Genomic DNA, 17,135 nt, shown 5'->3' with positions numbered 1-17,135 from the left:
AAAAAAAAAAAAAAAAGTTCTAGTACACAAGACTTATTAAAAATATTTTAATTTAATATAAAAAGGAAAATAAAATAACATTTTTATGAAAAAAAAACACATAATTTCTGAATCAAATAAAATATAAGAATCCAGCACGAAAAAATGTAGGCTACTGTAAAACTATTTTTACCAATTATTCCAGGAGATTTTTACCTTAAATTTTTGAAGAGATTTAAACAATTTTTTCATGTAGTTTTGTAGAATATTGTCCCAGTTTTTTAACGCAAGTTTTTAGTTCCTTGACGGAGGTGAACTGTTTCCTTTGTGCATATTTCGCCGACAGTTCTCAATATACGAGTGTCTACCAGACCAGGATAGAAATGAAATAATTTATAAGATATGCTAAGCAGAAAGGAAGCATTTTCTTGGTGAAAGATGAACTTCCAAGTCGTCAGCTATTCTCTTTGCACAATCAGTTCCTGGATTACCTCAATATATATGTATATAGTTTTTCATTCATTTTTCGAGCAATGCATTAATAACATCCCTCTCACTCTGACATTCTTTAACCTTCTCTAACCTTTTGAGCAAATAGTAATAGTAAATATAGGCATTTTTCTAATCAGTAAAAAATATTAATATAATATTTTTAAGTACATTTGTTTTTCCAATAGTTTTAGTTGCAGTATTAAGTTTTATAAGAATAATTAATTACATAATGGGAGTTGACCTATAATTTTTTCGGGGAGTGAGTTAGTTTTAGTTTGACATTTTGTAATGCTTAAAAACCATTTCACAGTTGTGTTGCAGCTACTTGAATGTTAAATAAAAAATGTTTATTATAGATTTGTTTCAATATTATTTTTTATAGATCAATACCTAATAATAAATTTACTTTAACTTGAACATTATTTTCTACTTCTCAATTCCTAAGGATGGCAAATTCTAACGGCTAATAAATTTTAAAGATCCACTATTCATCCATTTTCAGTCAAAAATTATTTTAAAAAATATTATGCATAAATTCTTTTGTCTAGTTGCAAATTATTCAGAAACAATTGACGGAAATACAACAGCCCATCATAAAATGCATGATTACAAATTGTCAATTACATTATCAAAAACTGCAATTTGTTTTTAGTTGCAAGTCGAACTGACGGGCCATTTACCTTGAACTGCATTTATCTTTAATTACTTTTCACATAAGAAGAATATTATAAATAATCTTAGTATAATATATGACCAAACTGAAACGAGAATTCTGATGTTATTAATTAATTAAACAAATAAGTCTGACATCAGCGTCATTGAAAATGAATAGCACCTCGAAATTATTGGAAAATCAAACTAAACTTAGTTATCATCCATTTCAAGCTCACTCTATGAATAATAAACCTCTCTATTTATATGTTTAATGTGTAAAATATATTGAAACGGATAAAGTTGATTAATTAAATGTTTTAATGAGTTAATTTTATAATTAAGTTCTTGGCTCAAAAAATCATTTTTATTATGAGTCTGAAATGAATTAAAAACTGTGAAGAATTATTTATATGAATGATACTTCAGTAATCACTTTGGCAACGAAAATTACTACCAAAAGTTTTATTCTGGGTTTAATCGTTTGACATAAAATGAGAATCCAAGCAATGAGTCAGCGCATTTTTTTTTAGAAAGAAAGAAGTTAGGAAATGGTCATGCACGGGTACGGTGTGACGCCACTTAACTTCCTGGACATTTCCTCAAAGAATAATATCGATACTGCCCTCCTTAATTAAACTGTCCCAACTAAATAGTGATCGTATTGAGTAATGCAATGTTTTATACAATTTTTTGTACCTTCAAGTTTTTTTTCTTAAAAATCAAAAATTGAAGTGACAAACAAAATATATGATACTAAATTGGATTAATAAATAAGGGGAAATATTGCGATCGTGAAAAATTTCGAACAATAATACGTTTTGAGGAATCCCCGAGTACAAATAGCCATGTCTCGCAAAATGGAATGCCTTTTGTGTTTGTGAATTGCCTTCCTCAAAATTGAAATTTTAAATTTAGGGCAGGAGGTTACAGCAACTATAATAGTTGAAATTGGAGCTAATCAAATTGTCAAGCGAAAGCACCATTTGGAAACCTAATACGGGGAAGTATCGTCACAGTGAATGAAATAGATATGTCTGTTAAGAAACAAGCGAGGATTAATTTCAACTCCAAATAGAGTTGCGTGATGCGCACTATTTTTTTTTGTTTTGTGTTTTCTGGTTGTCAACAGAAATAACTATGTACAAGTTAAAATCATTACTTTATTTAATATTTAAATTGTAACAAACATTTCATATGGATTGAATATTTATCAGAGGTCTTAGTTCGTTGACTGTTAGAGGTAAGATAGGATTGTCATAAACCACCTGCAACACTAGTGCTGATAATGAATTGACAAGGAATGGAGGGGAGTAAATAATAACAGAAGGGTGAGCCCCAAGAGTAGCACTGAGGACGCATGCTTGGACGCATGCGTTCGATCGCGGCCTACTACGATAAAGGGATCGCAAACGAGAGGTAGATCGGGATGGGGTCGGTGGTTCTCAAGAGCCTCTCCGTTCTATTGGGGCTCTTCTTCATCTTCATAGGAACGATGAAGCTGACCTCCTTCATCAGTAAGGATCTACACAAAGACTTGGTATGTTAGTTAGTTACTTTTATTTTTGTAGGAGATGAGGTGGGTAGGAAGAAATTCGAGAATTATACTTATAAGCATATATCTAATTACTAAATTAAATTAGCTCCTAGATAAAAGGTGAATTCATAATTTTTGTCATACGGTTTTTGTATTGGAACTAAATTTCCATATTTTAAAAATCGGATTTGAAAATAATTTTTATAGGAATACATCTCATAGTAATCAAGCTGGCAAACTGCCTTGGCACTAGCAACTAGAGGGTCCCCTTTTCAGTTTATGTTGAGACATCACACCACCCAGATAACCTACAAAATTAGAACAATAATTCCAGAAATAGGCCTCATCAATTGACAAACAACTTTTTTTTTCTAATAAAATTGCTAATTTACTTTCTCGAAGAAACATAACCACCATTGGTACTGAAATGGAAACAGTTGTACTATTTATTATGGAAACTAACAACAAAGACCATTTTTTAAATTATTTATTTACTAGATAATTTATTGCTCTTAAACTTTTAAAAATTAACTTCTCACAACAATTACATATTCAAAATTGCATTGTAACTAATAAATAAGTCTAACTATCACATCCGAAGAAAGGAATAACTAAGCAGTTTTTAATTGAAATAGAAAACATAATTTAACATGTAGCAGGCAACTTAAGACATTATGAAAGCAACCATCTGATTTAATTATTTAGGGGTGGTTTATTTAGGAGGAATAAAATTAAGATGCAATTAATTCGAGACGTTTATGCGGTAATAAATCCAGATAGTAAAAATTGTTTAAAGAAATGAAATGAGAAAGAGGATTTGTTTAGCTCATAACTGACTACAAGTTTCAAAGTATTTTGGATAGAGACCCTTTAATCTACCATTAAATACCTGAAGTATTTATTTTATAAATTTCTCATTTAATTTTATTATTTATAATTTTCATACAAGAAAAATTGATTCTTTATTTGTAATAACCAATAATTCGAAATACAAAAACTAGGCAAACAAACAAATTCCATCCTAAAAAATGTTCTAAACTAGTCCCTTCAACTCCACATTCATTTAATATCATATAAATAAAATTTATCAAAATAAAAGAATTTAAACAAGATTAATGTGTTGCCTAAAAACTCTAATACAAAAAACTTGGGATTGCTAAATTAATTGAATACATAAGTAGGCTAAGAAATTAGATAATTTTGGACTTAAAATAGATCTTTGTTCAATTATAATATGAGAATGAAAAATTTAATTTTGAAAATTCATTATTTGAGAGACAATATAACCAAGACATCAATTTTTTTTTGCAAAACTTTACATCTAATTTTAAGAAACTAATTTCATTTTTATTCCTAAAAAGCCAAATCAATGAACCACATAAATACTGAAGCATTTTTAATCATAAACTCACCAATGATTGATTTAACATTGAAAAGAAAAAAAATGAAGATGTAGATAAAGAAAAAAAACTGTAAAAATTAACCTATTAAAATTAAGAAAAGAAAAAAACTATTAAAATTAACTTTCAAAACTGTGGCCCGTAAAAAAAAGTTCAATTGAGGTAACATTGAACTCATAACCAACAATAAATAGAAGAGAATTGAGTGAATCAAAATCCCTGACACAGATTTTGGATAATTCTGTATGAAATATATTTTTGGCCATCCTGACCTTCACTATCTATATAATCACCAGAAAATCTGACTGCAGCTGTCAAAACTTTGTAATAGTCTATTTTTCCTTTTTGCATTTTGACATGTTTTATCGTTGCATCATAGTACAATTAGTATATTTTAATTATAATGAATAACATAGTTCAAATATATTTATGAATAAATAACTTTATTATACTACAATGTATTCCAAATAAACAGGGTATTTTTATTACTAATAAACGTGATAGCCGTAATACCAAAAAGTTGTATATGAACAATTATTTCTAATTAGAATGATTTCTTTCTTTCTTTAATGATTTTTTTTTAATCAATACAAATAATTTCTACAAAAATATTACACTAATTAACTACATACAACTAATACATCAAAATATTTTTTTTTTAGAATTGTATCTCAAATATTAATTGGAATTTGGGGAAGGACAAAACAATCAAGGTGAGAGAGGGTGAGGGTGAGGCAAAACCATAACACAAACTGCAAGGCTAAAGCCCAGGGGCTGAAAGCATAAAATATAATCAATATTTATATTAGGTTTCAATCCATTACTAAAAATTAAACCAAAAATAAGAGTAAAATTAAAAAGAATCACTAATTTCTTTTCTTTTTTTAAATTTTTATGATCAAATGCATTCATAAAAACAATAAGGCTATTTTTACAAACTGTTTCTTTAGTCACCGAAGGTCAAAATATCTTATCGCAAAATATTTTAAAGAAATTGATGGATTCAAACAGCATAATGTACCTAACTATCATAATTCCAGCTAGGATCTAATAATAAACATAAAGAATATATACAAATAAAGAATTATATCTTAATGATTTATTAATATGAAATGTTGCAGAGAAAAGAATATGTCAAATATGCTAAAGTCTTTCCCCTTTCACAAACATTAGACTTCAAAATACCAGCAAAATGGTACAGGAGGGTAATAGGAGGAATTGAATTGGCATGCGGACTTGCAATGGCTTTAGTACCAATTGGTAAGGATTATCAAAGATCATAATTTTAGGAATAACTAAATTAACAAAATAAATATGAACATATTTTTTATTTTAATAAGATGCAGTGAAGCAAGGAGCAAACATAACTCTATTACTCTTGATGCTAATGGCTGTGTATTCACATTACATGGTGAATGACAAATTTGAAAGAACGGCACCTGCTCTGGTAAGATATCTTTAAGTCTAAATTATTAAAACACAAGGTAGCTAAAATACCAAAATAATAAAACATAATGTAAAATAAAGAATGCATTTTTTATTATTAATGAATGTATTTTTTTTTTCATTTCAGTAATACTAAGCTTAAGTAGTAATAAAAAACCACTATAAGGTAGCTAAAATACCAAAATAATAAAACATAATGTAAAATAAAGAATGCATTTTTTTTTTTATTTCAGTAATACTAAGCTTAAGCAGTAATAAAAAATCACTGTACTGTCTAAAAAAATTGAGGTGTTGAAAATATACATATATATATTATACAAATGTTTATAATTAAAAGTATATTATAAAACAAGCTAATACTATTAACAAGTTTCTGTTTTCTTTTTAAGGTATTTTTTTTCATGCTAACTGGTCGAATGGTCATAGAGTGGCAACTAAAAAGAAAGCAAGATGTTATGGCAACAAGTAATGGAGATGCTAAACAGAAAAAACAAGACTGATTTTCTTTAGATAATTTTTGTAAACTCAGGGAGATAAAATTTTCATTCTTATGAACACAAATTGTTCATTGGGAAACATAAAAGTGAAAAAAGAAATGAGAAAAATTAATGGTATTGTATTTTAAATGAAGCCATATCATTGTAGTGTCTTCTTTTCTGAGATACGATAGCATTTGATACTAATTGCTATTAAATATAAATTTGACCTTGAAGATTCGGCAAGCTTAAACTGGTCGAATGTTTTGGACCAGTTACTTTTAAACAAAATACTGGAAGAGTAAGTTACTTGGCTGTTTTATAATAATTTCTCAAGTTTTAAATTAAAAGGAAACTAATCTAGAAGAGAGAAACTTTGTTTTATTTTATCACAAACAGTGCTCACTTAAATTTGAAAGAAAGTTTTTAATTACAAAAATTTCATCATCTTTAATATTGGGAGAAATATTAAAAACAGAAATACAACTAATTTTCAAAGATACTGAACAAATATGAAATAGTATGGGATTACAGTATAAGAATAATGTTAACAGAAATAATCCATTGAATATAAAAACCAAAGATCTCAAAATGCATTAAAGAATATACTTTGTTAACTATGAGCATTAAACATTTTCAATATTGCAAGTTAAAAACAAACTATAAACCTCAAGAAAAATAAAAGTATTATACTTAAACTGAACATTGGTGTTTATTTTGTTTTTAAGTATTATATATTATTATGTAAATAATTATGTTTCATATTTAAACATTTTTTTTTACTGTAAATTCTCTTACATTTAAATAAAGATGATCTCTTTTTAAAATTGTAATTTATTATTATTTAATGTAAACCTTTTTAAAAATATTTTTTGGAACTCAATTTAATAAATAAAATAAAATCTATAAGCATTTCTTTTCAAATTTCAACAAATTCAGACAACAAACACTTCAATCATGAGTTTTTTCAGTTTTGAATCTAAAACTTGTATTAAGAACCAAAAATTATAAATAGTCTTTTACCTAGAGGAATAAAATTTAGAGAAACAAACTTAATTAGATCTCACACATATACATTCTATTCGGTATAATTTTCCATACTATTCATTAGTGGTGTTGGTCCTCAATGCAAGAATATAACCACTTTTAAACCTTCAGTCCAAAAATCAGGGTAAGATTGAAAATAAAAATTATGAATTTAGTTAGTGTGTTTTAACAAAAATGAATAACAAGGCAGCATAGAAAATAGGGTAAAAGAAAAATACATCAATAAATGTTTTCAAAATGAATTAACTTCGCACATTATATTTATATTGTAATTTCGAAAAACAGTTTCATTAGAATAGCTAATAAGTTTCATTATTCCAAAGTGCCAGTAAAATGAAAGTCATTAACCATTAAAAAATACAATGTTTACAAACATAAACTTATGATTGGAGCTATTTCTACTTTGAATTATGATAACATTAAAAATGAAATAGGAAAATAGGGAAATTTAAACATTTCAATACTATAATAGACAAGAAACCTAATCAGCCTAATAATCTGAAACCTGGGCAACAACCTAGGATTATCAACTCCTAAATTTTGAAAAAACTTTTTTCTTGGAACTAGATTGCCCAGTTAGCTATAAAAACTTTAATTATAACTCTGATGGAAAGGTAAACAAAATAACTATTAACACATTTGTTGTCAAGTGTGAATTGGTCAAATTTCTAAACAGACTGAAATTATTAATTATCATATAATTTCTATAAATTTAAAAAGTAATCACAAACATGAATATACCATATAACATTTCAATGTAATTCATTTTTCATTATGTCCCCTATATTTGGCTTACCTATCATTGAAGCACTGTAACCCAGATACAGGTGACGTGGTGATGAATGACTGGTTAAGATAAAAAACAACAGAATACATAGCTACTGAATGCATTGTACAATGTAAGGATAAACAGGAAGAGTTATAACAGAGTTGGGCCAGGGCTTCATGTTGGTTATGTTACCTCACATAAGTAATTTATATTACAATCCAGTAATCAATATTTTTAGTAGGCATCATAAATATTATGATCATAAAACTTATTAATAAAATAATTAAATCATTCCCCTAAGAGCCTATAAAGGGCTAAGAGAATATATACTAATAGAGGTGCCTCATTTTAGACCTCATAGTAGTGTTATGAGACAAAATGGTCAGTATGAAATTACTAATACCTGTAAGATCACCAAACCAATATGGCACTGAGGTAATGGACAACAGTATTTATGTACTAATCGGTATATGAACTGGAGTCCTTCAGCTTAACATGAGACTAAACCGCTTGTCCCAAGACTAATAAAAAATTATCATAAATAACATGTGATTTTTTGGCTCTTAAATAAAACCATTAACAGTACATTTGGAAAGTGAATGCAGCTGAGTAATGGGGCATGAGTATCCAACTTTCCTTTGCTTCTTTAATCTTACTCCAACTCACCACAAATTTAAGAATGATTAAATGACAATGAAAGTTGAAGGTACTTGTATCATAATTTTATTTTTTAAAAATTTGAGAAAAACAAGTAGGTTTGAGTGTGTAAGGATCATATTAGATTGGTAGTAGGGTACGTTACAGCAACATTGTCTGATTGAATGAACTATGGTTCTAGGTAATTAATAATAATTGAAAAAATGGATAGTTACAACTATAAGTAATGGAGCAGACATAGATTTATAATATAAATAAAGAGATCATATAAGCAGTTAACAGAACAATGGAAGTATGTTAGACATATTGATAGGGAATGATAAAGATCAACATTCCTAAAAAGCCAACAACAAACAGATTTACCTATAATTAATTTAATTCAGGAATTTTCATCCTACTTAGTCTGAGAATGAAATCTAATAGCCTGATCTGAACTTGAATTTTTGTGGGATTATCAGTAATTTCAAATCCAGGTACTCCAGCCTTTTCAAGAAACTTCTGTTGGTCGTGCACCTAATGATGGTAGAAACAAGATTATATATTATATTAATTTTGAGTTCAAACTTATTATTTACTAAACAACACACATACAAGATAAAACAAAACAATAAAAAATACATGCAATAATATTTATCATTACTTTTTCATCCAACTGCTTTATTATATTTTTATCAAATTCCTTCAAAGCTCTCTTATGTTTTAACTGTAATGTATTGGTATTGGCAAACCTAACAGCTTCATCGTGATGAGTAATCATCATTTCTTGTATCTCCACTGTAACAAAAGAACTTGTTAATCATTGGTATAAGCTCCTGAAGTGCAATCCAGATAATAGTATTTTTTAAAATCTACTCTGAGTTTGATTATCTAATACTTACATGATTGGTTATAAATTAATTGTAATCTCTCATGAAATAGATGTTTTTCAGTGACATGCTGAATATCCATTAGAGTATTAACAATACTGAAGACTGTGTTGTCCAACAAAGATTCTGCCAAAGCACACAATAATTCATTTGGAATTCTTTGCTGATATTTCCTGCAAAACGTTTTGAAGATATTGTAAGAAATTCAAATTGTAAAACTTCTATATATGAAAAAACTAGTTACCTACAATGGTAATTCCCTAGCCATTATTTGCAATTCTTGATTCAAGAAGTACAGTTTTCTCTGTCGTGCCAATGGATTGGAAGAGCTCGGCAAAGAGTTGCTACTGCTATCATCGTCCGACGGCATTTTATGGATGGAACTAACTTCATATCCTTTATTATTGACACTAAACCTATTAAAAAGTTACAAAGAGAGCAGGTTTCAAATAGGGAATAGACGTTCGTTATATTCCTTCAGCTTAGAGCTTAGAGTTCGTTCAAAAGTTTATTTAGATCCAAAGAGTTATGTAATCAAATGTTAAGAAATCATCAATTTATTCTGTATGGACTTATGACAAAACTAATGATAAATTCAAGAATAGCCTTATCCTTTACATGACAGTTAAAAAAGATCAAAAAATATGATGAGGTTTGCGCATTACACAATTTTCACTTACTAACCTGCATAAGTCCTCGGGTTTTGTGCAGATTGGTGTACTAGTTATGATAGGATAAGGCACTTTTGTCGGCCTTAATACTTTTTCCATTTAACATGTTAAACTAAAGATCATGAATACCCCTAATATGCTCTATCATTTTAACATGGTAAAAGAAGGAAATGTTTCTCCAATTAACATGAGTTTTTCCATTTAACTCGCTTTAACATGTTAACTAAAGATCATGAATAGCCTGTTGGCAGGACCACTTCGAATTGTTGACAGGACACCACTTCGAATTGTTTTTTTGTGAAATGCAATTCTTTTTAAAATATTGTAGGAGTTTATTCTCACTACTTTCGCATGGAAGTTCACATTGCTCACAAAATATATCTTTACGTACCTAGCGTTTGAGGTATATCTTTCTAACAACTTCAATAATACCAAATATATCGTGCACAGCTGATGAAAATTCTATGTATGTACTTTAAGTTATAATTGAGTTAAGGGTTCTCAGAATTGGATCGTATAGGAGTTATTACTGTAAAACTGAAAATGTATAGGTTTTTAGGCCACTCCTCTCCATAATGCACATACAAAAAATTAAGATAAACTATCTAGCGACATTGATTAAACTCTGTGAATCAATGAGCAATTAAGTGATCTTTAGGGTGGTCCTATCTGATACAGATTTTATCCACATTGAGATAGTCCAACAGAGCTTTAATGCTGAATTTTTGGAAACCGTAGTAGCTACTGGTAAAGTATTTTAAATTTTGTTTATTTGAAAAAAATATTTATAAATGGAAAATAAATGTATGAATAACTAAAGGAGAAAAAAAAGAACAATAGAGGCATCCGATTCGAACGGGGAAACTTTCAGCTTCAATGTCTTTTGTTAAACTGTTTCATTCTTGAATTAAAGTTAAATGGAGAAACATTTCCTTCTTTTACCATACTAAAACGATATAACAGGTAACATGGCTGAGAGTCTGTTACTAGGTCTATTAAATGGAGAATAACGCCACAAAACAGACCAGCTGAGCTTGTCGCCGTTTTATTTGTTGTCGTGTTAGGTTACTTACTCGTAGTTTTTGTTTTGGACTTTTTAAAAAGACAATCAGTAGCCAAACTTTTACACTTATACTTTTCACTTATTTTAGACATGTTGTAATAAATTACTGTAATCAAAACTTGAAGTAAACAATAACATGAAGTTTAGGGATGGTTGGGGTTGTTGGCTTAGTGAGCTTTGTCATCACCTCTTCTTCAAATACTAGCTCTCCCAAGAATGTACATCCAAGATATTTGATGGTGTCCTCGGCTTTTGCCTTTTGAATGATCTCTGTATTCTCAAGGGAGAGCTTTGTTGACCACAGCTCTCCTTTGTCTAATATGATACCCACACTTTTCTTTGCATCAATTGCCAAACCAATCTCCGCAAGCAGCCTCTGGACACTATTTATTATTCTTTCTGCAGAAGAACATGTATGTTATAACATTTAACATGGTAAAAACATTTTACATTTAACACATCATGAAAACCCCTAATTGGAGATGTGATTGACAGCAGGACCCTACTATACCTAGTAACATGGGATTTGGCAGAAATGTTTTCTCCAAACCTTAATAAATACATAGAATATGTTAAAAAAATACTTAGAGCGATAATATTAGATGGCTATCGAAAAGATCTTAAGGAGAAGAGCACTAAATCTGCCTTAAAAGGAACAAGTTGATTGCACTGAATTCAATTGCAATTTCTGAATGTGATTGTGCTTGAAGATGGCATAGATCGTATAGTAATTATCACAGTGTAAGCTCCTAAAATCCAACGGTTGTTTTTGATCAAGACGGAAAAAGGAAAAATCAGACACCATTTTTTGTTCCCCAAGATGCTTCCAAATATCGAATTAATTTAAAGATAAAATATTATTTCTTCAAACTTTTAGAAGTTAGGACTCAATGTAAATAAAAATCAAGTATAATTAATATTTTAAGATCTAATAATTAATATCCAGCATAAGGGTACATTATATATATTTTAAAAAAACTCAATAAAAAATATATTTAAAGCACTTATAAGGTTTATTTACAGTACTCCTAATGATTTTGGACACGATTCATTAAGATATCTCTTTCAATACATTCATAATAGTGAACATCAATAGTATATTTTACATCACTCAGTTACTAAAACCCTTATCTTGTATCAAATAAATATATAATATAAAATATACAAATAAATAGACTTAAAAAATATTTTAACTTGTTAACTACCAACTACGAGTTATCTTGTAGTTGGTGTAATTGCCTCAGACGCCAACCTACAAGATAACTCGTAGTTTGCTTACTTGGCCAAACTTAAATTGGCTTCCAAGACTGAAAGTACTGTGGCAGTCAACATGTTAAATAATAGGTTTACATAAAAAAGATACCAGTTTGAGTGAGATTAGTAAAATAAATAGCTTATGGCTTATTTACAAAATCTACATAATTAAAACCAGAATAATTTGAACACATTACATTAATCTAAATTTAGAAAACCTTATTTTTATCAATTACTAATAAAATATTGAAAAACTTAGTTTGGCTTCTAAAAAATGACAACATAAGAGAAAAAAAAATCATAACAAGAACAAAAATTAACAGAATAATGGAAGAAATAATTTTGGAAGATAAGTTTTTAATGAATAAAGGAGGTAGGTTTTGTTTATAAGTAAGTAGCTAACAACAATTAAGTTTTAACAGAAACAGCATCCAACCGCTAGACTGGATGAAGTGTTAAATGTAAGGCAACAAAACCTTATCCTCTGAATTATTAAGTAAATTGGGCAAATAGTATGTCGAGTAAAACAAAAACGTTATTTCTTAAAAAGATATAAATCCACAATTGATCTCAATTATAAATTTTTTAAAAGCATAGGTAGTATAAAGAAAGCTCAAATAATTTAGTATGTTCACACCCTGAATTAATTTAAGGTGAACAACTTTCGAACTCAAGGAAAGATAGTGAAAGCAATTATAAAAGTTCAAATAAGAAGATTGATCACATAACTTAACATAATGTTTAAAAAACTACTTCATTGTGAAGCAGCAAGAAAGAACTGTAAGTGGACTAGTTACCATGTTATCTTTATGCAATTGTATAGAACAGCCAGTTAGCATTAAAATAAAAAATGAAGAATGTTACAAATATCAATAAGTAACTCATAACTCTTTCAACTCCTGTTAAACTATAATACAATATAATTAGCCTTAATGTTTTTTTTTTTTTTGTATTTTTGTTTTAAATAAAATTAAAACTTCATGTAAACTACTGACTAATGACAGTAAAATAAACTTAATTATCGTAATCCAAGATGTTCATACCTTAAAAAATAATTCAAGAATGTTTCCTAGAATATATATTAAAACAGACAATAAATAACTTTTTCATAAAAACATATTAAAAAGTAAAGGTGTCAAGTTTTATACAATTAAACTTTTTTTTTATAATTACTTTTTTTTTTTTTAATGCGGCTCCTTATAATAATTGTCAAATTACAAACAAATAAAATAACTATCCTAACATTGCCATGAGCTATTTTCTTCTTAGATGCTGCTAATAAACAACCCATTACAAATATAATGCAAGTAAATAGCAACAATCTGTAACCTATGTGGAAATAAAGTTGCACAATCATGAAAAACTGTCATATTTTTTGAACTGAGATAAAACAAATTTTTTGTGGCAACCCTAATTCAAAACCAACCAACACCATTTTACTAATGTATAATTAAATTTCTAATATAATAAAATAAATGGACAAAATATTTAAAGACACTAAAAGTTATGCAATCATGAGCAAACCAAATATTAGTTATGAATAAATGTCCATGCCTATTATTACCGTGAAGTTTTGGTTTTATTTTTTAATTTTACGTCTTACTTTTTTCTTACAATTATAAAGTATGCTATTTTTAATACGTAGTTGGGAAGAACAAAATATCAAAAAATATTTTATTTAGAACTAACATTAATTTCTAAATAGGCAATTAATAAGAAAGAATCTATTACTCTATCAAATTACAGATAGTAATTAATTACAAAGTGAAAATAGAAACATAAAAAATAAAAACTCACTTAAAAAGATTTTATGCTTTTCACAGAATATAAAAAGAACTTAGCTGATAATAATTCTAACAATATTTTCTAAAGAATAAAGTTGTTAAGAGAGAATCATTTTTTTTAAAATACAGCAATCAATTTGGACATTATAACAATAATTTAAGAGCTTTTATATGTATGTATAATTCCATTTTGATAATACACGACAGTCAAAAATATTTAAAGTTTCTTTTCCCATACATCGGAATATGAAAAAAAAAAACTTAAGTCAAGTTATAATTTTCTACATTATTACAGAACAGTTGCACGAACATGTCAATAGCTAATGTCTTAACTTTAACAATTAAAGAAGTTAAATAATTAGAATTTACAATTGCTTAAATGCAACAAAACTAGCAGAATATTTTCAGATGAAACTTTAACAGTAAACAAAATACTATTAATAACTAAATAAAATTCATAAATAAGTACACCATTTGAATACTCAGTAGTGCTATTTAATAAAAAAACAAAAAATCTACCACATCTGTATACATTAGTTTTATGAAATTGTTAAATACAGAATAGAAATTTCATTGAAATTAGTCACATCTTTGGAAAATTATGCCTATAAAATTTTCTTAAAATTATTCTAAAACAATAACAGTTATAAGAACAGCAAGATAAACATAATTTCTTAAAAAATATTTTACCAATTAATGGAAAATATATGTATATAAAATTCACAGGCAACATGTGTCGTTACAAATTGATGGAACTCGTATTTTCGGATAATAGGCAGATTAGGTCATTTCAAATTCAACAAAAGCGACCAACTACACATAAAAATTTTGGTCATCTAATACAGTTCCTCAATTTCTATCAACAAATAATCTGGCAAGACTTTTTTCCTAAATGAAACTTACATTAAAAGTCATTTATTCAAATTACAACTTTTTTTAAACTGATTGTAGAATCCTGAAAATACCTTATAAAGATTTGTCATTGACTTCTGCCTCTCTTTTATCTGGAGTGGAAGGGGTAGCTTTTCCATATGAAGAACTTTTGCTTATTTTGGTCTGTCCAATTAGTTGATACAGGACAAAGAAAACTAAAACAAAATATTGGCGAAAAGATAAAAAAACTGCATTTAATTCAGAAGTAATTCTATGTCAAATTATCGAAAAGGAAAAAAAAATTATTTCTCACCATCTTTGATTTATGAAGTGACTATTATGTTTTGAACTATAAGAGATACAATTTTTAAAAGCAGTTATATTTCAATCAATAGTTTTGTAAATGACTACAACACTCAATTTAGTTTGTAAAGGATAAAAAAAAACCCAAATGTCAATAGTAACAAATATTATCAAGATCGTATATTTGGAAGGTATTCAGAAGAGTTTTCATTTACTATGACCAGAAAACTTCAAAAGTACCATTTAACTATATTCTATTTCTTTAAAATTACATTACTTAAAAATATAATATAACATGGTAAAACTCTGCTTAAACATACTTGTGGGGACCAAGACATAGCCAGTTAAGAGGTAGAACTGGTTAATCTGCAGTATATAAAAGAAAATACTGCCATGATAAATTAACTCATATATTAAGTCAAATAAAATAAAATACAAAACTTAATATATAGGTCATATGTATTGTAATAGAAGATGAAGTTAAACTAATTTGACTAATTTAATATGATAATAAAAAAAAAATCATTGGAAATGATTTAATTTGTGTTCAAATGATGTGTCAGCAAGGAAACAGTCTTTAAAACTTAAGGATAAGGTTCAAATGTGCCAAAACTGAAAATAGGTTAATTGGATCAAAGCTAAGACAGTTTTTCTCTTATCCAGTTATGACCTTTAAGAGGAACCTCTTCTCTCTTTTAGCCAGAATAAAATGTATTTTCATAAATCCTTATGGATTATTCTAATAACATCAAGGTAAAAAAAAAATATTAAAAAGGGACTTAGTTCCAGAATCACCTTTTTCTCCTCCAGAGATGATGATTTTATTCTATTAACCATGTAAGAAAAGTATATAAAATTCAAAACAAAAATTAAATTTTAACCCTTGGCACACAAAGTTTTTTTCATACATATTACCAGTATAATAATCTGCAAGCTGCAACCATCATTTGTCACCAAAAGCGAAATATCTTATACACAATAGTTTTTACGATATTTCTTTGTCCTCATGTTATGGACTGAAAATTATTTGCATTGTCTCCATAGCAGAGCCTTCGAGTTTGAAGACAAATTTTGAATGGCTCTGCTCTGGAGCCCTCAAGTGCAAAGGGTTAAAAACCTGAATAACTTATCGAATACTGCATAAAAAAGTTTGATTGTACAAAAAAATAAAAGAACTTACAAACGAAAATTGTTAGTATTCCAATAGATACATAAAAAGTGGACCCCGATGTCAAAAGCCTGATGAGCATATACACCATCGGTATCAAAGTGACCACTGCCCATGCAACCATGTTTAGCAATGAATATGGTCTCCTGGATAGCCTTTTACCCTCAACTTTAGGCACTCCTGAGCTGGTGAACCAATCACCATGGGTCAGAAAACTGTCCATCAATTGATCCTAAAGTTTAAAAACAAAATGTAACTAATTATTTAGAATAGCCTAAAACTAACAAGTACTCCTTATGTTGTGGCCAACCAATAGTGATAAATTGAAAACATTCAATGTTTTGTTAGAAACAAAAGACATGTAAAAACAAAACACAAACATGTTTTTAATTCCTTCTGTTGATTCTGCTCTCTAGTGTGTTACATTCAAGTAGTGTTGTCACAATATTATGTTATATTCATGAGAGAAACCTTTTTTCTGAATATTGAAGAGTGGGCCTATACTCTCTCTTCCTCTACTTCGTCTTACTACCTCAGCTATGCCAGGCTGTAATTTGTACCACAGAATCACAGAGGACTACTTCTACTCTTCAAAAACTGTGTTGCTTTCATTGTATCAATTTTCTCCACAAATAATTTCTTTCTCAATTTAGATTTAGTTTATAATTTACAATATTCAAGAATCTTTTATGATTTTAT

General features: G+C 28.1%; 3 protein-coding genes across 4 annotated transcripts; 1 reads left to right on the top strand and 2 right to left on the bottom strand.

Moving 5' to 3' along the window:
- Positions 1 to 2,491: 2,491 nt before the first annotated feature.
- LOC106688417 (novel acetylcholine receptor chaperone) lies at positions 2,492 to 6,814 on the top strand. Its single transcript, XM_014432858.3, has 4 exons — positions 2,492 to 2,662; positions 5,181 to 5,319; positions 5,400 to 5,506; positions 5,895 to 6,814. The coding sequence occupies exons 1-4, from the start codon at positions 2,552 to 2,554 to the stop codon at positions 6,003 to 6,005; spliced, it is 468 nt and encodes a 155-aa protein (XP_014288344.1). The 5' UTR covers positions 2,492 to 2,551; the 3' UTR covers positions 6,006 to 6,814.
- On the bottom strand, positions 5,369 to 9,826 carry gdl (gonadal protein gdl). 2 transcript variants are annotated; one of them, XM_067051251.1, is made up of 5 exons: positions 9,569 to 9,826; positions 9,333 to 9,493; positions 9,095 to 9,228; positions 8,818 to 8,967; positions 5,369 to 5,523 (listed from the first exon to the last, which is right to left on the bottom strand). In XM_067051251.1, exons 1-4 carry the CDS (start codon positions 9,688 to 9,690, stop codon positions 8,824 to 8,826), a joined length of 561 nt encoding a protein of 186 aa, XP_066907352.1. In that variant the 5' UTR covers positions 9,691 to 9,826; the 3' UTR covers positions 5,369 to 5,523; positions 8,818 to 8,823. The 2 variants fall into 2 exon arrangements, with proteins under 2 accessions (XP_066907352.1, XP_014288343.1); XM_014432857.3 differs by having other exon boundaries at positions 5,369 to 8,967; positions 9,569 to 9,824.
- A 2,204-nt stretch (positions 9,827 to 12,030) lies between these two features.
- Positions 12,031 to 16,668, bottom strand: LOC136796736 (1-acyl-sn-glycerol-3-phosphate acyltransferase gamma-like; the record flags this gene model as incomplete). The annotated part of the gene is given in 2 exon segments (XM_067051252.1): positions 12,031 to 15,180; positions 16,449 to 16,668. Coding segments are annotated over 2 exon segments (342 nt in total), but the record flags the coding sequence as incomplete, so codon positions are not given.
- Between the last annotated feature and the right edge of the window lie 467 nt (positions 16,669 to 17,135).

Source organism: Halyomorpha halys, unplaced genomic scaffold, assembly GCF_000696795.3.
Source record: "Halyomorpha halys isolate HHAL.00 unplaced genomic scaffold, Hhal_1.1 Scaffold1125.1, whole genome shotgun sequence".
Taxonomy (NCBI): Eukaryota; Metazoa; Arthropoda; class Insecta; order Hemiptera; family Pentatomidae; genus Halyomorpha; species Halyomorpha halys.
This window is presented reverse-complemented; position numbering and strand designations above follow the sequence as displayed.

Bases quoted from the DNA above. Each gene is read 5' to 3' on its own strand.
- LOC106688417 (XM_014432858.3), top strand. From the start codon at position 2,552: ATGGGGTCGGTGGTTCTCAAGAGCCTCTCCGTTCTATTGGGGCTCTTC. The intron at 2,663-5,180 runs GTATGTTAGTTA...GAAATGTTGCAG, and splicing joins AGGATCTACACAAAGACTTG to AGAAAAGAATATGTCAAATA. The intron at 5,320-5,399 runs GTAAGGATTATC...TATTTTAATAAG, and splicing joins AATGGCTTTAGTACCAATTG to ATGCAGTGAAGCAAGGAGCA.
- gdl (XM_067051251.1), bottom strand. From the start codon at position 9,690: ATGCCGTCGGACGATGATAGCAGTAGCAACTCTTTGCCGAGCTCTTCC. The intron at 9,494-9,568 runs GTAGGTAACTAG...AACGTTTTGCAG, and splicing joins ATGGCTAGGGAATTACCATT to GAAATATCAGCAAAGAATTC. The intron at 9,229-9,332 runs GTAAGTATTAGA...CTTTTGTTACAG, and splicing joins ATTAATTTATAACCAATCAT to TGGAGATACAAGAAATGATG.